The sequence below is a fragment of the Trachemys scripta genome, chromosome 2, assembly GCF_013100865.1.
Source record: "Trachemys scripta elegans isolate TJP31775 chromosome 2, CAS_Tse_1.0, whole genome shotgun sequence".
Taxonomy (NCBI): domain Eukaryota; kingdom Metazoa; phylum Chordata; order Testudines; family Emydidae; genus Trachemys; species Trachemys scripta.
The window spans coordinates 12124485-12151329 of record NC_048299.1 but is presented as its reverse complement, the minus strand read 5'-3'; the positions used below and the strand labels follow the sequence as shown (position 1 = coordinate 12151329).

The 26845-nt window shown below is 47.5% G+C and overlaps 3 protein-coding genes across 6 annotated transcripts in view; 2 read left to right on the top strand and 1 right to left on the bottom strand.

The window, feature by feature from the left end:
- Positions 1–9974, top strand: part of XIRP1 (xin actin binding repeat containing 1) — a 29111-nt gene extending 19137 nt beyond the window's left edge. For all 3 annotated transcript variants that reach the window (XM_034759922.1, XM_034759920.1, XM_034759921.1), the window contains one exon: positions 1236–9974. In XM_034759922.1, coding sequence (XP_034615813.1) covers positions 1236–8966 — 7731 coding nt within the window. In that variant the 3' untranslated portion in view covers positions 8967–9974. The remainder of the gene's footprint in view (positions 1–1235) is intronic.
- The window catches only part of LOC117871998 (solute carrier family 22 member 13-like), a 57818-nt gene that overhangs the window by 940 nt on the left and 30033 nt on the right, over positions 1–26845 (bottom strand). The window contains exon 10 of one of the 2 annotated variants that reach the window (XR_004644376.1): positions 9966–10094. Coding sequence is in view for 1 of the 2 variants with exons in the window: in XM_034759925.1 (XP_034615816.1) it covers position 18289 (1 nt within the window). In the remaining variant the exon portion in view is untranslated. Of the gene's footprint in view, positions 1–9965; positions 10095–18166; positions 18290–26845 lie in introns of those variants that run through there. The other variant, XM_034759925.1, reaches the window with a different exon arrangement.
- Positions 18179–25749, top strand: LOC117871995. Its single transcript, XM_034759923.1, has 2 exons — positions 18179–18307; positions 22010–25749. The coding sequence occupies exons 1-2, from the start codon at positions 18186–18188 to the stop codon at positions 25365–25367; spliced, it is 3480 nt and encodes a 1159-aa protein (XP_034615814.1). The 5' UTR covers positions 18179–18185; the 3' UTR covers positions 25368–25749.

Below are 26845 nucleotides of genomic sequence, written 5' to 3'. Positions count from 1 at the left end.
TCAATGTTTCCATGTAACCAAGAGCAGAATTTGGCCCAATAGGTCTGAAGGGAATCTACTGGCGTAACTTACACCTTCTCCTGGCCCCTCAAAGTGTGTATGCTATACCTGCTTAGATTTCCTTTTCCCTACTTAGTCCCCTCCTTATATATCATCTCTGAATTTGGCCCACCAAGTCTAATTGCATCTTAACTGGTTTAACTCACATGCTGAGGAGCCAAAAGACAGGATCTCATAAGGAAAAGCAACGAGGAGGAGGGTTTAAGGCAGTGGAAGTTAAACTAGACCACACATTACTTTACTGTACACCGTTGCACATTTTCTTCTGGCTCCATGATGTGTAAGTTACTCTCCCTTACAGATCACAAGTAGGCATGAGGGGATCTCACTTACACCAACTCTCATTTTGGCCCAATACCTATGACATTCCAAGTTAAATGTCACTTATCTTAGGTCTCCGATCTGCATTATGTTTTCCGAGCATATTAACTATCATTGTTTCACCTGGAGCTATGGGACACACGGTCAAGCCACAACAGAAGAAATCATTAATCCAGTCAAGTTTTCCTTCATTCTGGAGGTGGAGGTTGCACAGGTTGTAACAAAAGGCTTTGGCATAGATAGAGAAAGACTAGCTCTGATTAAGACCCATCTTTCTAACTACTTCATGCAGCGTTCCATCCACCCAAATATACAGATGGTCTTCACACATCATCATAGTCACTGAGTTCTGCCTCCTCACTGGGTCTTCTCCCATCTGATTACCAGGGAGCTTTCTTCTGAATCCCTAACTGGGTCTTCATTCCCCAGGCCCACTGTAGTACTGCACACCTGGGAGAGATCTAAGCAGGGCATTAGCTCCCTGCTATTCAGACATGCCCCCGTTAATATTATTCTGAGGCTCATCCTCTCTTGCTAACACTATCCGGATCCAGTCTCTCTGTTATTCTCTAGCTGACTTTAGTTGTGGGGATTCTAGACTACAACTGCTAGAAATGTGTGGATTGATTTAAACTGCCTGGCTGTGGAAAGAGATTTAACACCATAACCCCAAGCCTGGAGAGAGTTTGCTGTGGCGTGATGCTTTTGGGTGCTGTGTGCTGCTGAATCCAAGGTCTGGAATTCATATTCAGTAGGTGCATGGGTTTTCCTCACTTGTTTGCTGTTCTCACTACTAACGAGCACCGGACTAGTGGGGAGAGATAATGCTGACGTTTAAAACTGTTTCCCCAAAGATGGCAGAGCTTCAGAACCAGACGGCATCTAAAGTAAATGGCAAGAAAATGGAAGAGGACTTACCCCCCCCTCCCCTGCAAGACTCATTCCAGGCCTCTACTTCTCTGGATTCAAACCCTCTGCCTCCCCCTAAGGAATCCTTCTCAAAGTTCTACCAGCAGCGCCAGGTGAATGAGCTGAAGAGGCTCTACAGGCACATGCATCCTGAGCTGAGGAAGAACCTGGAGGAAGCTGTGACCGAGGACCTGGCGGAAATGCTCAACACAGAAGATCCCAGTGCCCAAGCCTCCGTGAATCTGGATGCAGTGCTCCCGGGGGAGGTTCAGTCCATGCGCTGGATCTTTGAAAACTGGACGCTAGACTCTATCGGGGAGCATCAAGCCACCAAGAAGTTGGCAGAGGAGGAAACCATCCCAAGCGGGGATGTGAAAAGCACCTCCAAGAGGTTCGAAAGCCAGTCGTTAAATGGAGACAGGCTGTCTGCATTGACCAAAGCGCCCACGACAGTCCAGACCAAAGGGGACGTGCGTACAGCCCGGTGGCTCTTTGAAACCCAGCCGCTGGACTCATTAAACAAAATGTACTCAGATGAAACAGACGTGCAGGAGGCAGTTCTCAAGGAGCCTGTTCAAAGAGGGGACGTGAAAGGTGCCAAGCAACTCTTTGAAACCTACTCCCTGGAAGCGCTGGGCCATTACAGCTCAGTGGAGGAACAGAGTATCCTGCAGCTCAAATCAGAAATCCAGGAGCTAAAGGGCGATGTCAAAAAAACCATCAAACTGTTCCAGACAGAGCCACTCTGTGCAATCAGAGACAAAACTGGCAACATCCACGAGATCAAATCCGTCTGCAGAGAAGAAATACAGAGCAATGCGGTCAGGACAGCTCGCTGGCTCTTTGAGACTCAGCCACTGGATACCATCAACAAGGACACCTCCAAAGTGAAAATTATCCGGGGGATTTCATTAGAAGAGGCAGGAAGGAGGGATGTCAGTGGAGCAAGGTGGATGTTTGAAACTCAGCCACTTGATGCGATCAAAGAATTGACAGTGGAAGAAAAGGATTTCAAGGCTTCCATGGATTTTGTTGAAGGGGCAGATGTCAGTAAGCAGCGTCTACTTTTTGAGACCCAGCCTCTTGACTCTCTGAAAGGAGAAGTCTCAGACAGCGGCCCAGCCAAGGAAGAAGTCATCGGCGGTGACGTGAAATCTACACTGTGGCTGTTTGAAACCCAACCAATGGAAACCTTGAAAGATCATTTTGAAGTGGGCCATTTAAAGAGAGTGGGGCTTTTGGAAGAGGAGAGAGGAGATGTGAAGCAAAGAAAGCATGTCTTTGAGACCTGTCCCCTAGGCAGCATCTCCAAGGCATCCTCTGAAGACCCCCTCTCAGCCTCTAACGTACAAGAGGTGATGAAGGGAGATGTAAAATCTTTCAAGAACCTGTTTGAGACTCTCCCATTAGACAGCATTAAGCAGTCTGATGCTGAGCCCATCACCAAACAAGAAGAGGAGATACCAGCTGGGAACGTCAAAGCCAACCAGTTCCTGTTTGAGACAACACCTTTGTACGCCATCAAAGACAGCTTCGGAAACTTCCATAAGGTCACCTCTGTAAGCAGAGAGCAGGTCATGAGCGGCGATGTCAAGAACTACAAATGGATGTTTGAAACCAAACCTTTGGACCAGTTTGATGACAGCACCGAGAAGGTGGATATAATCAGAGGGATCACAAAGCAGGAAGTGATAGCTGGCGATGTCAGAACAGCAAAATGGCTCTTTGAAACCCAGCCCATTGATGTCATCCATCACCAAGCCAACCAAGCAGAACAGCACTCCTCGGTGAAAAGAGAGGTTACTCAGCGGGGTGATGTGAAGACCTGCAGGTGGCTGTTTGAGACACAGCCCATTGACACCCTGTATGAGAAGGTGGAGAAAAAGCAGGAAGGGGAAAGCTCTGTACCACAGGCTGACGTTAAGTCGTACACGTGGATGTTTGAGACCCAGCCCCTGGACTCCCTGAAAGGCCAGGAGGAGCAGTATTTGCAGGTCAGCAAAGCATACTGCCAAGATGACTTACAAGGCGTCGACGTCAAAACTGTCAGACATCTGTTTGAGACTGAACCACTGGTCACCAATGCCTCCATCGAGACCGACTCAAAGAAAATGGTCAGGTACTCCAGCCACGTGGAGATACAGTCCGGGGAAGTGTCTCGGGTGAAGGAGTTCTTTGAAACCAAGCCCTTGGATGTACCGGGTAAATTGTCTGCAGCCATGAAAGAGAATGCAGATGGGAACATTGAAGCTGGATCAGTGCACAAGTTCACCTGGCTCTTTGAGAACTTCCCCATGGATACTATAAAGAACAACACTGAGGGCATCCAAGAAATCCCCCCAGAGAAAGATATCGAGGGCGGGGACATCAGAGGCAAGAGGTTCATTTTTGAGACCTATTCCCTAGACCAGATTCATGACAAGGTGGATGAGACGGAGATCAAGAGGATCCAGGAGGAGACAATGAGCAAAGCCAGCATCAAGTCCTGCACCATGCTCTTTGAGAGCCTGCCCCTCTATGCCATCCAGGACAAGGAGGGGGAATACCATGAGGTCACCTCAGTGAAGAAGGAAGAAATAATGAAAGGTGACTTGAAAGGTGCCCGGTGGCTCTTCGAAACCAAACCTCTGGATCAAATCAAGAAGGAGGAGGAGGTGTTTGTCATCAGGGCTGTCACCCAAGAGGACATCAAGAAAGGGGATGTCCAGTCTGCCCGATGGAGGTTTGAGACGGAGCCTCTCGATTCCTTCTCTGGGGGGAAGAGGTCTGTGGCCAGGACAGTGGATGATGTACAGAAAGGAGATGTCCAGTCCAACAAGCAGCTTTTCGAGTCTCAGCAGGTGAGCCAGAAGAAATACGTGAGGATGGTCAGCGTCAGCGACGTCAAGCAGGGCGACGTGAGGACGTCCACCTGGCTTTTTGAGAACCAGCCCATCGATTCCCTGAAAGGAGAGTCTGAAGCGAGCTCCAGCATGACCACTGTGCAGAGAGAAGACAGCCAGAAAGGGGATGTGAAGCGCTGCACCTGGCTGTTTGAAACTCAGCCCATGGACAGTCTCAAAGACCCCGAGGGGTCTGCCAGCACCAATGCCCCACAGGTGGTCCCTTGTGCTGATGTGAAGAGCACCACGTGGCTGTTTGAAACCACCCCTCTGGATAAACTCAGCTCTTCTAAACACAGAACCGAAACTGAGGTGAAAGAGAGGACAGTGAGGGAGACTTTGGAAGGCCTCTGCGCCTGCCAGGCCATCCAGCATGACGGGATCCTCATCGAAGCCAATGACGTAGGGAGTGTGAGGATGGTGAAGTACCAGTTCAGCAGGCAAAGTACTCCAGAGATCCAAAAGGAAGAGATTGTGGGAGGCAATTTGCAAAGAATCATGCTGCAACTACTGCACAGGACCAATGTGGAGGCCCAGGGGATGCTCGTGGAGGAGGACGAGGAGGGCAAGATCAAAGTCAGCCCGCTGCAGCTACTGGACCCGAGCGAAGCCGATAAAAGCAAAGAGGAGTTGAGGGATGATGTTGCTAAGGCCCTCCAAAGTCTCCTTAGCCAAGATGCCTCCATCAAAAAGGGAATGGTCATGCAAGAGACAGAGGTGGGGTCAGTGAAGATGACTATCTACTCCCTCCTGCACCACTCCGTCCAACAGGAAGTTGTCAAGGGGGATGTGAAGTCAACTATAGGGAACCTGCTGGCTTCCTCACAAGAGCAGAGGATGATGGCAACCGTCAAACGGGAGGATAACGAGAAGGGGAATGTCCAGTTGTACACCAGCTGCATCGAGAAGGGAGACCTGGACTATCTAAAGAACCTGCAGCGGGAGTCCGAGATAGAGTCCCTCATCTCCTCTCAAGCAGAACAGGAACCAGCTGAACTCATCCAGCGGGATGTGCAAGGGGCTAATGTGCATGCCTTGCAACAGGAAGAGCCCGCAGAAAAAGCGACTGCAGATGTGGGACAAGGGGGCAGTAAGGGGGCTAAAAGAGTGCTCATGTGTGAAGGCGTTAGCAAAGAGAACACGTTAGAAAGAGAGGCAGTGCATGCAGGTGACACAGACTCCACTGCGCAGTGTCTTGGGCACACCCTGAGCCTGCCCACAGGGATGGGAAAGGAAGCTATTGTGTGCAGGGATATTCAGGCGACCACACAGTCACTGCAACAGGCTGAGAGTGGCAGCAAGAAGGCAGAGAGAGAGGAGAGAGTCTCTAGAGATGTGAAGGAAGTGAAGATTGCACCACAGGGAGCAGCTTCCACCAGCGTGGCAGCTCAGAAGGAGGACATGGCCAGAAGCCAGTGTTCAGTGGCAGGGGAAACCAGCCAGACGACAAAAAAACGGGAGGAGCAGGCCCTTGGAAGTGATCTTCAAGCCGCAATGCAGAGTCTGAGGCTGGCCACAGCGGAGGCGAAAAGCATTCAGCACCAAGTCCAGAGCAAGCGCCACAAGAGCACGGAGGAAATCCATCTAGCTTCTAAGCAGCAGGCATCCGGCATTTCGGGGCCAGTGACACTGCAATCAACTGTTGGCCAACAGGAATGTGCACCTGCCAAGCAGCATCAAGCCAGCGCCACCGTCAGAGTCCAGGAGTCATCCACGTCCCACGCAAGTGTGTCTCAGAAGAGCATGACGTCTCACAAAAAGGTCAGTACTTCCGAGGAAGTACAGGGAGGACAGCATTTGTGCCAGGAAAGCCAAGTTGTGCCTAGTGCAGATGTTAGCGTTAAGGATGGTCTGTATTCTGCCAAGCCAGAGAAACCCTATGTAAACCCTTTTGTTGAGTCTGAGTACAAAGAGCAATCAGTGCAAGAAGACAGAGAGCAAGATGTTATGCTCAGAGGGGATGTAAAGACAGCTATCAGAGCACTGCAAAGTGCTGCGACAGAACAGAGACAAGTAGAGAAGGAGGATGTTGTTCGAGGTAACTTAAAGGCCACTCTTCAGTCGCTGGAGAAGTCTAACGTTAATGTCTCCAAAGGGGATTTTAAAGCCGCTATGATATACAGAAATGCAGGGCAGTCATATTCCATATGTAAAAAGGAAAACGAGACTCAATCAATTAGTAACCAGACAGCTGTAGTGGCTTCAGGGTCCCAGTCTGATAATGACTTTCCTCCTCCTCCCCCAGTTGCTGTGATGAAAACTAAGTGTTGTCCACCCATGACACAAGCAAGAGAAGCTGCCCCTTCCCAACCAAGCAAAAAAGATAAAGCCGTGGGATGTGCTGCACCCATGCATAACGCTCTCCCTAAGACCCTCAATCCCACCTCCACCAAAGCCAATGATCAGAGGCCTTCAGAGAAACCAGCGATTCTCCCCAAACCGGAAATTACTGCCCCACCAAGGAGGAAACCCATTCCACCTCCAAAACCTGAGCGCTTCCTGCAGGAGGCACCTTCACACCCTGCAAGCAACAGTAAAGGGAGGTTCACAAAGCTAGTCCCACCCCCACTGCCTCCTAAACCTCCAGGCCTGAGCGAGCTAAGCAGAGCAAAAACCCCACCCATGAATCAGGCAAAGGACTCGTGTTGTGCTGATGCCTCAACACAAGTGGGATGTGGGGACTGTCACTCAAAGTGCTGTACCCCTCAATCACCAATGCCCAATGCTGTTACAGTAAAGAATCAGAACCCTGAGAAGAAAGCACCAAAAGACATCATCAAAACACCTCTTCAGATAGCAGAGGAAAGGTACAAGGCAATCAAGGAAGAACAGGGCAAGAAAGAGTCAGTAGACTCTAAGACATCAAAGCCACTTAAAAATAGAGTGGCTGGCCCTGAAACAGAACAGGTGATGACCAAAGAGAAGGCAGCAGCTCCAAGGAACTGCTGTCCAGCTGAGGAAATTCAGGGACACAGACTTTCATCTGGCCAAGAGAACAGCTGCACATCAACGTCAAAACAAGAACGGCTGGATGGATATCAGACAGGTCTTACTAACCCCGAGAGTGAGAATAAGCCAAGTACCTCTCCTAAGAATCAAGCTACCCTTCTGAGAAAAGGGTATTCCACAGCACTAAATGCCTCACCTAAGACAGAAAGTGCAAGCATGTCTAATCCTGATGGGTTATGGGATAATCAAAGCACCACCCAAAAAACAAATCAGAGAAGACAAGAAGAGCCTTCAGCATCTTCCCATCAGCATTCCAGGGACCTCTTTAAGGAGCAGCAGCAGGAGAGCAGCAGACAAGGGGGACATCTTGAAATGAAGAGGGAGCAGCTTGCACAGAAGCCAGTGGTGGTCATGCGAGAAAAGCCCTGCAGAGAAACGGAGGATGAACGTCGCAAGAGACTGTCTTTCCACAAGGAGGAGATCATGAAGGGCAGCGTCAAGGAGGCTATGGAGATCTTTGAGAACCTGCGGAGGCAGGAGGCGCTGCAAGAGATCCTGACCCGAGTGAAGGAGTTTGAGGAAGAGACATTTAAGGTGGATGTGAAAGCCCTGAAGAGCTTCTTTGAGAATGTCCCAGAATGGGTGGTGCATCAGAAGCCTCACCAAGTGACGCAGCAGCACAAGGCCGAGAAGGCCGAGCAAACGGCGAAGGAAGACTCTGACAGCGTCTCCTCTGTGGAGCTGGCTTTTGAAGACCTAGAGAGGGCAAGTGCTGAGATCATCCACCTGAAGGAGCAGACGCTAGCTAGGTTGCTGGACATCGAGGAGGCCATTAAGAAAGCTCTCTATTCCGTTTCTAATCTAAAGTCAGAATCAGACATAGCTGGGCTCTCTGGGCTCTTCAAGGAGTCTCTGGGGAATGCCCAGAGCCCTACAACCAGCAACAATATCCGCAAGATCAGTATCGTGTCCAGCAAAGCCAAGCAAGAGAAAGCAGCACAAGGGACGCAAAACGCAGCATCTGTGGGAAGTGCAAATGGGCCAGAAAAGACGGAGATGCCCAAAGGAGAGTTAGAGGTCCCCTGCATCATTCAGCAGCGCGTAAATTCTCCATCATCTCCTTCCTATATCTCCATTGAGTCTGCTGCCAGAAAGCCTGCAGAATCACCCAGGATGGCATATTCCCCCTGGGATGCCCCCTTACCAGATTATCCCGACATGCCAGGAAAAAGGGAGACATTCACTCAGGACATCTTTAACTCATTCACTCGCAAATCAGTGGGGTCTGGTGGATGCAATCCAGCTCCCTTGGAGAATGAACAGGAGCCCATCCAGATGAAGATAGGATCAAACTCAATTAGGCAACACCATCTCAGCAACCCTGAGCGTCATCTCAGCGGCAACAGTGACAAGGAGAGGTGCGCACTGGACTCATCCAAAGGCAGCTGCCATGGTGCAATCAAAGGAGGCTTTTCTGACTACAAAGCTCCCCTAAACATCTCTAGCCCACAGAATCCAAGGAGGCAGAAAAGCATATTAGAACTGCAGACAGGTCCAGATGGATCCAAGCTTTACGGAGCCACCAGAACTGTGACCGAGCAGTACGAGGAGGTGGATGAGTTTGGAAACAAGATCATCACTTCATCCACCACTGTCACCAAGCAATCGGAGACCCAAACCTCCTCTACGTGCAATGTGGTCTCTCCTCCCCGGTATGAGATAACCGCCTCGCCCCTCCTTCGGAGGTACCTAAACAGCCCGGGTGAAGATTTCCACTCCAATGGTAGCTTCCAGGAAACAGGGGTGGTCTTTGTCACTTTTGGCAACTCCAAGCCAAAGAAATAGAAGGCTTTGAATAGTGGGAGATGCTAACCAGGTAAAGAAGAAACAATGAATTCACGGATTTAATAACCATGTGACATACAGGAACTCCATCTAGTTTTGTGATTCTTTTAGGATAGTCTCCTAGTGTTTGGCGTACAAATATAATTCAGAGCCAGCACTTGTGGTAAACAACATCCCTGGCCTCACTAACCTGACAGACTTGGAGTTACCCCACATCCGAAGAGCTGAGTCTTCGATAGTAGCACAAGCAAGAAAATAAACAAATGGGTGTTTTAGGGTGGTTTCCTCACCTCTGAATAGTGTTTGCGGGTGTGTCCAGGACATCTCTGAACACAGGCAGGAAAAAAGGACAACTAGAGCCAGCCAAAAGAACTAGCCTGTCTGGGTATTTTGGAAACAGACTCATTTATCCTACCTTGTCCATCTCATTCTGATATCAGTGCAGACCTCCCAACAAGCATACGTTATCTCTCTCTCTCTCTCACACACACACACACACAGACACACACACACACGGATGTGTTGGAATAGTTTTTGCTTAGCTATTAAAAGAAAGAACATCTTCAAATTGCTTTCGCGGGGGTGGGAGGAGAGATACTTAGCAGAAACCAGTACATAGCAAGTATTCAGTACTACCTAAAACTGTATAAATCAGGATTTCCAGAATGTTTGTCAGTGTCATTCCCCCTAAGGTGGACATGAAGAAAGATGCTCTAGTTAAGACTGTATCAAGTTCAACTAAAGAAATAGATGGTTATTGCTTTCCTTTCTTTCTTTTTTAGACCTGTAATTTATTATTCATTATATACAAAATCTTTTATTTTAGTGTCCATGCATTCTTATGTTTAATGTTTAAATCCATTTTGAAACTTTGTAAAGAAATGTTCTTTTTATTATGAACTTGTTTTGTACATTCTCAACTCAATATATAGGATATTTTGTGGCCCTCCCCCCTTTTTTTTTTAATTTTTATTGCTGCATTTTGAAGGTAAATATTACCTCTGAAAATACTCTGGTCTCGTTATTTTGTTTTGCCACGTGTTTGATTCAGTTCAAAGTATTTAGAATGCCTCTGCCGATGAACTAGTTGAGTCTTTCATTGTCGCCACCAAGCTTTATCAATGGAAGCTAAAAAGAAAACAGAGCCAAAACTGGTAAAAAAAAAATGAATTTTCAACACAAATATATTAACAACAACAAAAATCCACAAAAAAGAAGAATTTTATTATTTTTCCACGTTTTTGCTCTTTTACAACCATATTCTTTTGAAAATTCAGAATTAAAAGAAAAGAAAAATTCTGCGTACTTTGACCAGCTATAAAAACATGAGCAAAGAACGTGTCTAACGTTTGTTAAGTTGATTGGAGTTACTTAGGGCTACCTTGTGATTTGGTCCTACAAGACAGCAAGAACACCTCTTCGCTGCTGAGTTAATTCAGGTGATTGGCGTCCAGCTCTGAGCCAAGCCTGGTGTGAGCGGTCACACTACAAAGCCACATCCCCGTTAGTGTGTCCTTGCTGGGTGCTGCACTCACTCACATGACTCACTAGGACTTCTGGGGGCATAGCCCATGGCTTTCAGACCTACAGTGAATTGAGTTGCTCTGTGATCCTTTTCCAGTGACTTACGGGAGAACTTGTCTGTTTTTCTGGGCACAGTTGTGGGAAGGCGTTGGAGGACTATCAGCACTGGAGTGGTTTAGCCTGTGTCCTCACTGCAAAGTATGTGGGTTACCTGCCTGAGTAAGCAGCACTTGGGTTTTGGCCTATACCCCAGATGAGCCAGCTAGCCCAGGTGTAAAGCACCACCAAACTCAGGCCAGAGGGGTTTGTGTGTGGATTGCAGCTGGATTAGGGATAACATCTGCGTCGGAACCCTCTGTGCAGGCTGCTCAAACCTTGAGTTAACAGGCCTTCTCTGGAGCAGGCTCCAGCCCCATTACTCGTTGGCCAACACCAAGGTGTAGCAGTTCACTGCTAGTACAGGCCAGCAGCAAATTACTCCCTCTCCCTCAGAGCAAGGAGGAAGCAAAGGTGTTGCGACTCAGTGGGGTGTCTGTGCCCCTCAGGGCTACATGTGGGGCAGTGCAGCTGATGTCCTCTGCTCAGATGCTGACTAAAGTCACAATCTAGCCCTTTCTCTGGAAAGGAAAAGAGTTAGTGGGGATTTTTCTCAAGATGTGAGAGATCATGGAGGATCTATTAAAAAACTAACCCAGCAGTGCAGCCTAGTGGTTAAGGCCCTATGGATTGTCTTCCCAGAAATGCCAGTGTGCATGTTGGGTGACCTTGGGCAAGTCACTTCGCTGCTCGGTGCCTCTGTTTCCCCTTCTGTAAGATGGGGCTAATGACACTGGTTTATTTTGTAAAGCACTTTGAGATCTACTCATGAAACGCACAGTATAACAGCTAGAAATTATTATTGTTATTATTATTCTTTCTACCAATTCCCCTTTGAGATAGAAGGGGTTCTGACACTTACCCTGATGATTAACAAGAAGAAAAAAAACGAAAGAAAATATCTATTCCTGCCACATGTAGTTAAATGTATGGAACCCGCTACCTCAAGATACCCAAGGGAGTTAAAGTGGCTAGATTAAAAGGGCAGGGTTATTCTATGCTCGCCTAGCACTCGGTGAACTGAGATAAGGAGAAAGGTAATCAGACTTCATACTTCAGGACATAAGCTGCTCAACTGTGGGGAAGCCAGGAAGAAACCTTGTCTCCCATATACGGTGTTGTATGCATTGGTCAGCTATGTTATGGCATGATTTATTCCTTCCTTTGAAACATATGGCATTGGTCCCTGCAGAAGGTAGGATGTCAGTCACATTGGGTGGACCAAACGATCAGATGCAGAATGGAAACTCATGGCAGATACATTAAGAAGGAACACAGGGGCTCATCCAGTGAGCCAATATTGTCATGTGGTGGGGATCTGAGTTCTCCCCTCACTCCTTGGGGAGCAGGGGCTGAGAGAGCTAAGCTCTGGAAGGAGGGAGGACCTCACATATAACTCTAGGGTGATTCTTCCAGATGACATATGTAGTAGTCCTGATAAGCTCCAACCGGAGCCTTGATGAGCCTTTCTTGGCGCACAGGAGGACCCCTTGACATGGAAAAACAAGTATAAGCCAAGAAGGAACAGCTCCATCCCTTAGAAAGAATGCACACACACCCAAGAGTGATTTTTAAAAGTGGGAAGATAAGGGATTTGGCTTTGGGCCATGTTAAATTGAAGTTGATGGTGAGACATCCAGGAGACAAAGTCAGAAAGACAGGAGGCAATAGGGCAGTTTCAATTCTGGCCAGAACCCAGAAGAACAGAGATACACAAAACAATAAAGCAATGGGCAAAACCACGTAGGTCCATGCAAGACACCATCCATTGAGTGCACCTGGTCTTGGGGGATAAAAAGATACCCAAGCATTTTAGCTCCTCCAGCATTGTTTTGTTCAGGATCAATTCTGTAAACAGGACTAACCGGGTTTATTTTGATTTTTTGGAGTTGCTGCAGAAAATGTTTCCACACTGCTTTTCTTATTCCTCCTTGACACAATATTAATGAGTTGCAAGTTCCCCAGGCAGCTGGTTTATTTTATTTAATTTTAAAGACAGCTGCAAAGCTGCTTCAGCAAACTGCATACTGCTTGCATGGGCTGTGTATTCTGGTTCCACAGAAACTCAGATAACCCCAAATATCTTGCACTGCCAGCACTTAATAAATCATCATCTTATTGTTTGCGTTGCTGTTTTTTTGTGGGCTTTTCCAGTGCCTCAGTGAGCCATTTATGAGGCTGAAGTAATTTGAGAGGTCTTCCTTTCAAGCTATTTCCATCATCCAGGAACCGAAATATCACGACAAGATAGATGTTGCATTATTTCAGCTCTATATGTGGCCTCTTGAAGCATGAAAAGAGCCAAAGAAAAACAAATGCAAATACCTGCAACACAAATACATGTTGAAAAATCAACACATTCTCACTGCCTCACCACCATTTGAGACCCTACAATAACAAACCAGTAGAGGGTTTTTCCTCTTAAATTCCAAGCAAGTTTGCATACTGCTTTCGGAGGTCTTTGGATACAGTGCATTATGTTGGTCAGAGTATTTGCCCTGCTGCATCTGTCTGCAGAGAACAGCGATCATTGTAAACATTGTCTAGTTGCAAGATGAAATTCAAAAAAGGCAAGTGCAGATTATTGCACGTAGAAAAGAAAAATCAAATGCACAAATACAAAACCATCTAGGCAGTAGTACTGTGAAAAGGATATTGGGGTCATAGTGGATCACAAATTGAATATGAGCCGGCAATGTGATACAATTACAAAAAAGACTAACAACATTCTGGGGTGTATTAACAGGAATGTCGTATGTAAGACACGGGAGGTAATTGTCCCACTTTCCACAGGCGAGGAGGCCTCAGCTGGAGAATTGTATCCAGTTTTGGGCATCACACGTTTAAGAAAGATGTGGTCTGATAGACAGACTAGAAGACAGCAACAAAAATGATGAAAGGTTTAGAAAACCTGACCTATGAGGAAAGGTTAAGGAAAACTGGACATGTTTAGTCTTGAGAAAGAAGACTGAGAGGGGAATCTGATAACAGTCTTCGGGTATGTTAAGGGCTGTTATAAAGAGGATGGTGATCAGTTGTGCTCCACTGAAAGTAGGGCAAGAAGTAATCAGCTTAATCTGCTGCAAGGGAGATTTAGGTTGGCTATTATAGGAAAAAAATTCTATCTATAAGGGTAGTTAAGCTCTGGAATGAGTTTCTGAAAGGAGGGTGTGGAACCCCCATCATTGGAGGTTTTTAAGAATAGGTTGGACAAACACCTGTCACATCAGGACTAGGTTTAGTTGGTCCTGTCTCAGCACAGGGGACTGGACTAGATGACCTCTCGAGGTTCCAGCCCTCCATGTCTATGATTCTATGAAAGCTGATGGGTGGATTGACTGGGGCAGAGGAGGGTACGTATCACACTTATTATGCAGACCCAAAACTTCCAGTCATGACTGTGTCCCTTTAAATAATATCACAGCAATGAAACAATGAAAGGAGAGAGGGACAGGCTGAAGTGCCATCCTTTACTCAGCTAGTTAGGCCTACAATGACTGTAGCAGCATGTAGAGTGCATGCCCCATCAACCGTTGATAGGACACGCCTGTCACATTAGGAAACAATAGAGTATAGTAGAGGTCAGGGCCAGCTCCAGGCACCAGCCCTCCAAGCATGTGCTTGGGACGGCACCTGGAGGCGGGCGGTGCTCACCCAGGGAGAGTGGGGCCGCGGCCGGGCTCTCCGCCCTCCTCCCGGCGCTCCGGCTGGTCGGGGAGAGCGGGGCCCCGGCTAGCCAGGAAGAGCGGGGCCGCCCTCCTCCCGGTGCTCCGGCCGGTCGGGGAGAGCGGGGCCACGGCCAGGCTCTCCGCCCTCCTCCTGGCGCTCCGGCCGGTCGGGAAGAGCGGGGCCACGGCCGGGCTCGGCGCCTTCCCCTGCCGCACTCCCAGCTAGGGGTGGCAAAAAAGCCAGAGCCGGCCCTGGTAGAGGTGGAGTCTGTGCCTGAAATTTGAACCTCCCAACTGTTACCAAGTTGCATCACCATCTCAATGTGAGTTGGCTGGAGTTTTGTCATCTGTGAAATAGGCTTGGGAAAGGAAAGGGGCTTTGAATCATGCTCTGGCCCCCAGACTCAGGTCTTTCTACTTTGCTCTTCATTACTCAGCCCAAAGAGAAGCCAGAGAACTTTCACATATCACTAAGAATGGACATAGCTCCAAATCAGAAGCCTCTAGACTAGCTCAACTAAAGAAACATTCTGCATGCCTCCCAAATGATTATTAAAATTACTTCCCAACTCCATTAGTCAAACCACAGACCTTCACCTGTAACCCAACTAAATATATTTGCTTCAGCCCAAGGGAAAGAGTTGAACATGAGGAGCCTTTCACACTGCAAAGTGTGGGATTGGGAGGGCCTAACCGACGGTTCTGTTTCTCACACATTCATACCCCGGGGCACTGGGGAGGCTAGTAACTAGTAGAAATACTGGATTGATAATCACAGAATCATAGTAGCTGGAAATGGAAACAACTTACTACTCATTGATTCTGTGCCCTACAAAGAATGGATCTAATCCCCCAATAAAGGAGGTATCAAATAGTAAAGTTATACCACGCTTGATCTTAGCCAAAAGGCCAAAACACCTGTAATGCCGAAGACCGTAAAAGCTTTGTGCAATTGCTTTCCTGCTCAGAGCACCTGGTGACAACGAATACTAACGGCAGGCTGTAGACTTGAATTAACTGCCCAAACACCTTGATAGCGCAGAATAAAGGTTGCCCAGGACTACCTAGTGCCCTTTCAGAATGTGGAAAGTGGCTAATCTTAAGCCTCTGAAAACCAGGAAATACAAAGTTATGATACATGCCAACTTCTGTCATTTCCTTCAGACTCCTTTTTCCACAAAGATACAGCACTTTGAGGAGTGACATTGATAGGTGAGATCCCTTGGCTCATGTAGATTGGATGAATTATTGTCAAAAGTTGACATTTGTTTTCTGTGTTCATTTTTCATGATAAATGTAAGTTACTGTGTTGACTGAGGACAGTATCTGGTATCTCATTAGTCAATGTTGACCATAGACCAGTTCTTAGGCCATGTCTACGCTACAGGCACAACAGACTAGCTATAGCACTATAGCTATGTCGCTGTAACCCAGTAGTGTAGACGCAAACTACACCGACAGTAAGGGCTTTTCCATTACTGTAGGAACTCCAACTTGCCGAGCAACGGTAGCTAGGTTGACAGAAGCATTCTTCCATTGACCTATCTGCGTCTACGCTGGGGGTTAGGTTGAGATAGCTAAAGTGCTCAAGGGGGTACATTTTTCACATCCATGAGCACCTCAGCTATGTCAACCTAAATTTGAAGAGTAGACCACGCCTTAGAATAGGCTTTCTATTATGGGCACCTTTCCTGATGTCCAGCAATCCCTTTGATCATACAGCCATCGACAGTCTCCGCTACTTGCTTTTCTTTGATGACACTCAGTCCCATTGTTCAAGAAATGGGTAAGGCGCATGAGTCACGATTACATTACCCTTACCACATTACCCTTATCTCTTAGTATCTTTCATCTTCCCTCTATTTTAATTAATGCTGTTTTCCTTGACAATACTTCTAAAGTAAAACTGGAGTCTTTGTGTGGATTTTAGAGCACTAAGGGCTAGTTTATACTGGCAACATTAAAGCGCTGCCGCTCTCTTTGGAATGCTGTTCTATCAATATCTAGTTCTAGGCAATGAAAACCAGGTCGCAACATCAACTAATCGGGGAGGGATAGCTCAGTGGTTTGAGTATTGGCCTGCTAAAGCCAGGGTTGTGAGCTCAATCCTTGAGGGAGCCACTTAGGGATTTGGGGCAAAATCAGTACTTGGTCCTGCTAGTGAAGGCAGGGGGCTGGACTCAATGACTTTTCAGGGACCCTTCCAGTTCTAGGAGATAGGTATAGCTCCATATATTATATTATGATATTCCCAGTCAGGCATCCCTTTTTTTTCTTATACTTTTTAAAGAATCAATAGAGTGCAAAGCTCCCACTGCACCCTTATATCTGAGCTGATACAGCTTTCCATGGAACAGTGCAGAGGTTGGTCCCCCTCAGTTTGGGAGGAATGCTATGAAGGACTAGAAAACTAGTGGGATTATGACATCATTGCAGACTGGGAAACAGAGTAGGGCTGGAATTTTTCATCAGATGGCACGTACTTTTTTTTGCTTGCTTGTTACCACCTGCTTACCTTGTGAAAGACTCAGACATTCAACTAGGGCCTAAAAATGCTCTAATTTTAGCTTGCCTGTCCTCCCAGGAGTCAGTCATCCAGCAAAAAGCAAAATGACTTCATATACCTGGGACTTTTAAGGTAAAAAAGTAGAGTCTAAAATGATTATGCATCAATTAAAAATAAAGAGCACAACGTTTTCCCCCTTATCGAGTCCCATTTCAGACACGTGTGGGTGTGATGTTGTAATGGAATAGTCCTTGGTGTTGCCTTCGGTCAGGACTGAAACTGTTGTCCCCAGGCCTACTCCCCCTAAAAGGTAGGACGTACACTTGCCTCAATCTCTTACAGGTTCCCTAGGGAATTACATTCAGCAAACTGGCAAACCTGCCAGCAGACACAGAGCGCAAGTGATCAGAGAACAGCAGCAAAACACACACCAGAACCAAAGCAAAGCAAACATGGAAATCCTTTCAGGAAAAATCAGATTTTTCATTCATTTGACCAGTGGATGTTGGCCCAGCTCTAGTTACTAAGTCACTGGTGCAATGAATCAGAGCGTTAGGCTTTTCTTGAGTTCAGGGGGTCAGCTCCTACCAACCCCTCTTCCAGTCTCAGTGAAGGCTCTGCAGACTAGGTTTAAGAAAGGATTCATCAGGCCAAATGAGCTTCTGCTGAACAGTGTCACTGTGAAAACAGATCTCAATGAACTACCTACTTTATAGACCACCATGGCAACTGCCCATACAAACTACTTGTGGCTACTTCAGTAGCTGAGCTGGGGTCTCTGCTCCTTTGCTGCCCAGAAACAAAGTGGCGAGGGGTGCGATAGGGCTGTGCAATGCATTCCAAAGCGATTCACTGGGACAGTTCACGTAAGTTAGCGTTTGCAGAATCAGGCCTCAATATGGGGTTTACCTTGTAAAATATGGGCCATAGTAAAACATACTGTAGGAATGTGCGCCCCGGGCTTGTTACTGTAGCTAATGGAGAAATAACATTTACATTTGCTGCCTTTGTGTGATTTTAACTGCACAACCTATGAGAGCATTTCTTACACTGGGGATTGGGCCATCTGGTTTTAATAGGGTTACTCTAAGAGTTTGCAGGATCAGGTCCTAGGTGTGTCGATTTGTCTTTTTACTCAAACTTTTTAAATGTTTCTATCCGCTTGTGGGGGAAAGGTTCAGGGCAATTCTTGTCGCTTCCAGACTCATTCACCCATTCCTAACTGGACCCCAAACTCTGATCCTATACATGACAGCAAATAGCTTGGACCAACCAGGAATTTGAGAGCTTAAGAAAAGAATTAACATTTGTAATATGACGAGACAGTTAAACAAGAGGAGCCAAATCAGCGAAATGATGTTGCATGTTTAATTGCAGGTGTTGGGGTCACAGTGTTATTTAACTTTGGGTTTGTCATTTCAGTTGATGATGAAGGAGGTATGTTCCTCATGCCTCCAGCCTGTCTCTTCTATGGAGTGTGTGGCAGCCAACAAGGTCCTTCTGCACCACTCATGCTTCTGCTGCAAGCTCTGCAAGAGGAAGCTAAGGTAAGTAGTGGGACTAGGTGCCATTTACTCCTGAGGGATCTCAAAGTGGTTTACAAAGAGTGGGCCCAGCAATCCCCTCCAGTAACTCTGGTAGGGAAGAGCTCTGCAGCGGTCACAGAAAGGGGAGCAGTGTTTCTGTGATATAATCTCTCTCCCCGTCCCTGGAGCTTGAAGACTGCCCTCCTCAAACACATGGTGCCAGGGCTCTGTGGATCAGGAATCCTGCTGAAGGCAGGTGGGGCTACAAGCAGGAAGCAGCTGCAGCCCCCAGGCCTGCTCCCCATAGACTTCACCTGCACCTCAGCAGACATCTGTGTGGGAGTTAATGACATTTCAAGCAGCACGGACTCGTACTGGGTTTTCTGAGTACAGCACAGCCATGGGGTGAGGCAATCAGTGACAGTGAGCATTCCCCACCCCCAAGCCGCCATGGGGTGAGGCAATCAGTGACAGTGAGCATTCCCCACCCCAAAGCCGCCATGGGGTGAGGCAGCCAATGACAGCGTACCCCCCCACACAGCCGCCATGGGGCAAGGCAGCCAGTGACAGCGCGGCCCTCTCCAGCCGCCATGGGGTGAGGCAGCCAGTGACAGCACGGCCCCCCCAGCCGCCATGGGGCGAGGCAGCCAGTGACAGCGTACCCCCTCACACAGCTGCCATGGGGTGAGGCAGCCAGTAACAATGTGGCCCCCCCAGCCATCAGGGGTCAAGACAGCCAGTGACAGCACAGCCCTCTCCAGCCGCCATGGGGCGAGGCAGCCAGTGACAGCACGGCCCCCACAGCCGCCATGGGGCGAGGCAGCCAGTGACAGCATACCCCCTCACACAGCTGCCATGGGGTGAGGCAGCCAGTAACAATGTGGCCCCCCCAGCCATCAGGGGTCAAGACAGCCAGTGACAGCACAGCCCTCTCCAGCCGCCATGGGGCGAGGCAGCCAGTGACAACGTGGCCCCCCCAGCCATCAGGGGTCAAGACAGCCAGTGACAGCACGGCCCCCCCAGCCGCCATGGGGCAAGGCAGCCAGTGACAGCGTGGCCCCCAGCAGTCATGCTAACCAGGGAGAAGGGGCATGCCAACAGGTCACCACAGAGAGGCATGTATTCCCTGCTGAGGCTGTGGGAACTATGGGGCTTGGAGCAGCGTTCCCAGTGGATTCTGGGCTCTGCGAACATTCCCTCTGCTTTCTCTAAGGCTCCCCAAGCTCCTCATCCCTGATGGAAGTATTAGGAGGTAACTGAAAGGTGAACCATGGCATTTCCTGGGCCCTCGCCCTCCTGCTGCTGGCTTTACCACAGGAGGACCCTCTGCACTGGTACAATAATACTCAGCATAAAGGAATTATTTTACTTCTGACATGCAGCCACCTCTGGAGTGGAGACTGGCAACGAACCAGCACACAATGCATTGCACAACAATGGCAAAAAGGGGAAAGGACAGCAAGGTGAAACCTTGCAAAAATGTCCTGAGATCTTTAAGCGGTGACAGAGCATCAGCTTTCAATATCTTTCACACACAGTACATTGCTTGCAACTCAGCTTATTGACCTAGATTCATAGATCTTAATGCCAGCGGGGGCCATTCTGATCATCTAGGCTGACCTCCTACACAGGCCATTGAATTTCACCCAGTGATTCCTGCATCAAGCCCATATGCTGTGGTTGAGCTAGAACATGTATTTTAGAAAGACACCCCAATCTTGCTTTAAATCCTTCAAATGAGGGAGAATCCACCACACCCCTTGGTAAACTCCATGCAGCTTACTGTGTGTGAGAGGATGGATGGCCTCATCAGAAGGGTGAAGGACTTAGCTGAACCAGTTGGGATTTGAACCAGTGTTGTCAGAGAGCCACAATATTTCGAAAGCTGCTATTTTAGCCCTTCCAGCTGGACTTGTTTTTAAGGAACCATGAAGAGCCACTGTGAGTTGGCTCTGAGATTCCCCAGCCTTAACTCCCATAATAAAATGCCTGCAGCTCAAACGTTACCACATAGTGAACATTTCTAGGGCAGAATAGAATGGAACCTCTTCATTATCAGGAATGACACTTATTACTCTAGACTCCTTCATCCCCACCCCACAAAGACCTCCCATTGTCCCCACGCTGTATTACTGTAACGTACTGACATGCTGAGTTATCATGCAAGATCACACTGTGCTTAGCCCTGCTCCAGAAGGAAGGAGAAGATGACACAAGGAGCTTTCCCCTTTTCTTTATTCTAGCAGGTGTTGATGTAGGATATTTTGACCAGCCCATAGGATACTGAGGAAGTTGCAGTAAGAAGAATGAACACTTGGTAGGAGGTATCCTCTCCCAGGCACATTTGGAAATGACACCTGCTATTTGATGCAACAGGGTCATTCCAAAAGTAAAAATACACACATCGCTCTTGATGTGTGTCGTTAAGATCTTGGGGCGAGAGTCAGCCACAGGTCAGGGTTGCCAACTTTCTAATGTCTGAAAACCGGACACTACAGCAGGAGTGCAGGAACCTCCCACTGCCCATGCTCTGCCTCTCCCTCTGAGGCCCCGCTCCCACCCCACCTCTTCCCTAGGCCCTGCCACCCTGCTCATTCCTCTCTCCCCCTCCCCCATCACTAACTGCTCTCCCCCCTCCTCGTTGCCCAATCCCCTACACCTGCCTCCTCCCCTCACAAGCTGACTCCCTCTGCTCCAGGGCTGGGACAAGAACTGCAGCCCCCTGATGTGGAGCCTGCCTGCCCATGAGATGCAAGTAGGAGGCACCCCTGGCTGAGCAGGGGCTGGTGTGAGTTGATGACCTCCCCGTCTCCCATGGTAACTGGACTTTTGGTGTCCAGTCAGTACATCTGACTGGACACTGCACAGGTCCCTTTCGAAAATCAGATACCTGGCAGCCCTAGCCACATTAGGACTGATCTAGCAGTATACAGAGGGGAGGGAGCTCACAAACCAGCTTGAACCTCAAGATGGGGATCTGTGGGCCACCTGGGAAATCTCACAGCCATCCAAAAGAGGTGGAGACACCAGTTTGAGAACCTCTGTTCTACATTGTGTGGTGCCTGGGTCAGACATTGTTAGTGCTTAACACATGCACTGTGATAATAATCAGACTTAGTTGGAAAATGGGCTTTTTTCTGTGGAAAATTCAACAACAAAAATCATATGTTCTCCTCAGAATTTTCCATGAAAAATTTGGCTTTTTGGTGAAAAATTGAAAAGAGAAATATTGCAATTTGGAAATGCTGCTGTGGCTTCTGATGGGAGTTGTTGTTTGGAGGCCTCTTGCTCCCATTCTCTCCTCTGTAGCTGAGCTTCCTGGTCAGACTACATCTCCCAGGATACACCATGGTCGCCCCCATGGAGAGGTGAGACATTTGTGTCATGGGAATCCCTGCTCATAGTGCATCAAGGGAGATGAAGTCTGTTTGGAGAGCCTGACTCAGAGGAGAATGGGGACATGAGGAAATGGAACTACAACGCCCATGGTGCACTGCAGCAGGATATCCAAATAGAAATATTTCAGTTTGCAGGTGTCTGGTTTTTTGACCAAAAAAAAAAAAATTCCATAGAAACCAGAAACTTCTAGTGAAAATTTTCATTTTAATCAAAAACCAAAAATGTCCATCATAAAAGAATTTTGACGCAAACCTTTCAACTAGCACTAATAATTCTTTTCCTCACACATAGTACTCAACTGCTGTCCTGATGTGTGTTTTACAGCTTGCATAACTACACTGCCCTCCACGGGGCGTTTTACTGTGAAGTCCATTACCAGCAGCTTGCCAAAGCCAGGGGAGGAAGCAAGAAGGAAAAGATTGAATGCAAACAACAGGATCAGCAGCTACACGCAATGCTAACACCAGGCCTAGGATCAGAGCCCAGGAACAGATATAACAAGGCAGAAAAGAAAATTGTGGAGACAGAGAAACTGCAACCCAGATCCTTTAATTCACATCCACATCTCAGCTTGGGGCCACCTGATGGAATGAGGCAGCTGCGCAGTGAGTTTGTCTCGAGAAACCAGTTCAGAACTAGCTGGCCGCCTTTGAAAAAAAGCTCTGCAGAGGCACCCAGAAACCCCGACAAACCTGGAAAGAGTGAGGGGCGAGACACTGCATTGAATTTACAAACCTACCAGGCTGCGGGCAGCAGAGCAGATGGGGTTATGCTCAAGACACGTGATGGGAAATCAATAGCAGAAATGGCTATGAAAGAGAAACCAAGCCTGTTACCTAGGGTCACCTTTCTAAAGGAGGCAGGGCCAGGTTTTTCCTGGGTGAAAGCAGGAGGTGGGAAAGGAGCGCTCAGAGACGGTAAAAAGAAGCTGGGGTCCGTGGAGGGAAACGTGGCGACAGCTCCGAAAGGAAAGCAAGGGAGCAGAGTATCAGAGAAAGTTGCTGTGTTCCAGCAGAGTAAACCCAGACTGGAGAGCAAGAGTGTTCCTGCCATCTCGCCGTTAGCCTTGGTGCCTGTGAAACCTCCTGCGCATGCTTCATTCATCTCCCATTCAAAAGCATTAAGAGCTACTAATGGGGCATCTACAAGAGCCGTTCAGGCTGGTGCTCTCTGTACTGCAGAACTCCTGCCGAAGGATAACAAGCTTAGTGTAACTCGCTCCACCGAGGGCCTGTTTAATGAAAGAAACATAAACCTTAGCATAGCGAGAGCTGAATCTGTTCCCAAAAGTATCGTTAATTTGCCTGAACTGACTCTATCCATGAGTTCCAATACACAGGACCAGCAGCATCCCGAGGATACCGGGAGTGGCGCACTGGCCTCTCACGTACCAGGAGAAGCTGAGACGCACAGCGTTGCAAACATGGTACCAGAATGCGGAGCAGGGGGTTACATTTCTTCCCAGCATAAGCCTGAACCTCAGATACATCCAGCTGAACATGATGCGGTCAAAGGCAATGAAACAACTTGCCTCCCCAGTAAGTCAGTGACGTCTTACGCAGCGGCTGGTTCACCGGAGCTGGGAGTTTGGGGGCCATTACTCCAGACAGCTGAGCAGGTGCATGAGGATTCAGAGACAGACAGCCAAGAGTTCTCTGGACACCTAATGCCACTAACGTATGAGGCAAACGTGCAGGGATGTGGAGAAGACCTCAAAAGCACTGGGGCAGCGGTTGAGAAGGTGAAGAAAATGCAGCCAGAGAGCAAAGAGTGTTATGAATTTGTGGCGCATACTCCTGGTCATCTCTCTCAGGAAAGCAAGCCAGAAGGAAGCGCCATCTCTTCAGCTGGACAAGCAGGGAGAACAGATGATCAAACTGGGTCCTACTTACCAGAAATGGAATCTCAAAATACATATGATCCCCTAGTAAATAGCCCACAAGGGGATATTTTGATAGATAATGTTAAATTATCTACTAGGGACATTTCAGGATCAATGGACACACATCTGAATGCAGCTAGCACTACTGGGATCTCACACGATAAGCCCAGCAGCTCAGAAGATACTAAACTCAAGTCAAAGGGTCAAGATGACCCTTTGGGACAGAGCATCCTCCACATTTCTGAGCCACTGGGCAAAAAGTTAGAAGCTTTCAGATCTAATGAAACAGCAGACAAACCTGAAACTCACCTAGCAGGAAATGGGAACGTGGATGTGAAACCCCAACATGAAAGTGAGTCAAATGGAACGGCTAGTGCTCCCCAAGGCAAAGGGACTAGAAATGGTCATGCCAGGAAAGATACACTCGCAAAAGCTTCCAGTCTTGGGAAAAATCCGTTTGCTAGGCTCTTTGCTTCCGAAAATAAAGACAGCACCTCAAAGAAAGCGCTTGCAGGGAAAAAGAAATCCACTAAGCCCCAGTCTGCCTTGGTGACATTATTTGGCTATTCCTCAAATAAAGTAAGGAATCCAAAGGAAAGTCTTACAAAACCTTCACCGAAACTTTCAGAGCAAACAAACAATGGAGATCAGCAGGAACCTTCCCAGATTGGAAGCTCCTCAAGCCAGTCAAGGCAAAAGGTCAACAAGAAAGAGGAAGCATCAGATGCCGTTACTCAGATTGGAAGAGCAGAGGCAACCCCACAAGATTCACCGCAGAGTTCGGGGTACCACCTGGGAGATGGACTAAGTGAACGTTTTCCACATTTAGACAGCACTGAAGTCTTAGGGTCCAATGTGCTTTTGTTGACTCCTGGTGCAGACAGTTTGAGTAATGCTAGCAATTTACATGAGGCACCTAGTCTTGAATTTCATGACCAACCTGATTTAAATGTGCAAACTGCACAACAGGGGGATGCCAATTGCTCATCTTTGATTCCATCAGGAGACTCTCAGGAAGAATCTCTGGCAACCAAGGAAGGCAGACAGCCGTCTATGGGACCAACAGCTTCAGCAGACTCTAGACTGAGTCTGACCAGTGAAGGAAAGCATTATGACACATGTCTACATAAAATGGAAAACATGGCTGGTTTGGATGATCAAGATTCAAAGATCAGGACTGGAACCTTTTCTACATTAAGTCATTTAGGAGCGTCACACAAAGAAATTGACCTTCCCTTGGAAGATAGAAATCTTTTAGAGTCCAGTACACTTTTGTTGTCTGCAGGGGCCAGTAATTTAAAAAGCACAAGCAAAAACTTTCCTGGCATCAGTGGCACAGATATCCCATGCCCAGCTGATTCAGACATGCAAAATTTGCAAGCAAAGTATCAACCTTCCTCCAATTTAAATTCCTCAGAATTATACAGTACAAGTCCATGGCAGAGAAATGACCCTCAGCTGTTATTAAAATCCAGCTCCCTTCTCCTGATGGAAGAAGGGCTTTTAGATATTGACGATACTCATGGAAATTGGAACTCTGAGCTGTTACAGCAGTTTGATCTGGACTCCCAGCTTCAGGTGAATACAGATCCTTTTGGACTGGGTCTCGACACTAGACAACCAACTACTGATCATCTGAATACTTGGGGAGACAACTTTCAACCAATGTCCACATCTACTCCCCACGTTTCTGAGCCCCTTAATGATATCCTGGATACCTTGAATACAGAAGCAACAGTAGCACTCCAGCAAGCACTGATGATAGTGGAAGAGAGTGCACAAGCACCAGATCTTCCATAGTATTGCATGATGTCCAGCCCCACGCAAACCTGGTTTTACTTAATGATGGTTTTAAAACCCGAGACTGGTTTATATAGATGAGATTAATGGATAAAAGCACAAACACACACATACCCTTAATTAGCGGACACTGGAAGACGTTTGCTTCACAAAATCAGATCAGAAATCCAGCCAGGAGGTGACAATCGTGCTGAATTTGAATGCCTGCGATCATTTTTGAACGGCCTGGAGATCAGAGTTTGAGATCACAGCCCAGGTCCTAGTGAATAAGTGTCCATATCACAAAATCCATGATCACTGCTGGATCCCTTTGTGACGGGTTGGATCACAGAAACCCCCTTGGGAGCTGCCACCCAATGTACCAAGACTACCCCTGTTCCTGTTTTCCCTGCCAGCTCAGGACTCCAGTACCGTCTTGCTGAGCCAGACACTCTCGTCTGCTCCAACACAGACCCAGGGTCTGAATTACTTACCCCAAAGCTGCAAGTTTACCTGAAAACAGCTCCCAGAAGTGTGCTTGTCTTTAGCACTCAGATGCCCAACTCCCAATGGGGTCTAAACCCAGATAAATCCGTTTTACCCTGTATAAAGCTTATACAGGGCAAACTCATAAATTGTTCACCCTCTATAACACTGATAGAGAGACATGCACAGCTGTTTGCTCCCCCAGGTATTAATACATAATCTGAGTAAATTACTAAATAAAAAGTGATTTTATTAAATACAGACAGTAGGATTTAAGTGGTTCCAAGTAGTAACAGACAGAACAAAGTAAGTTACCAAGCAAAATAAAATAAAATGCGCAAATCTATGTCTAATCGAACTAAATACAGATAATCTCACCCTCAGAGATGCTTCGGTAAGTTTTTTCTCAGACTGGACATCTTCCAGGCCTGGGCACAGTTCTTTCCCCTGATACAGCTCTTGTTGCAGCTCAGGTGATAGCTAGGGGATTCTTCATGATGGCTCCTCTCTCCCCTTTGTTCTCTTCCACCCCTTTATATATCTTTTGCATAAGGCGGGAACCCTTTGTCCCTCTGGGTCTCCACCCCCCTTCACTGGAAAAGCACCAGGTTAAAGATGGATTCCAGTTCAGGTGACATGATCACATGTCACTGCAAGACTTCATTACTCACTTGCCAGCACACATATATACAGGAAGACTCACAGGTAAACACAGCCATCTGCAGACAATGGGAGTCATCAAGATTCCAAACCATCCTTAATGGCCCACACTTTACATAATTACAATAGGCCCTCAGAGTTATATTTCATATTTCTAGTTTTAGATACAAGAGTGGTACATTTATACAAATAGCATGATCACACTCAGTAGATTATAAACTTTGTAATGATACCTAACAAGAGACCTTTTGCATGAAGCATATTCCAGTTACATTATATTCACTTATCATATTTTTATAAAACCATATAGACTGCACAACGTCACACCCTTCTCAGCAGTCTCCACAGAGAAC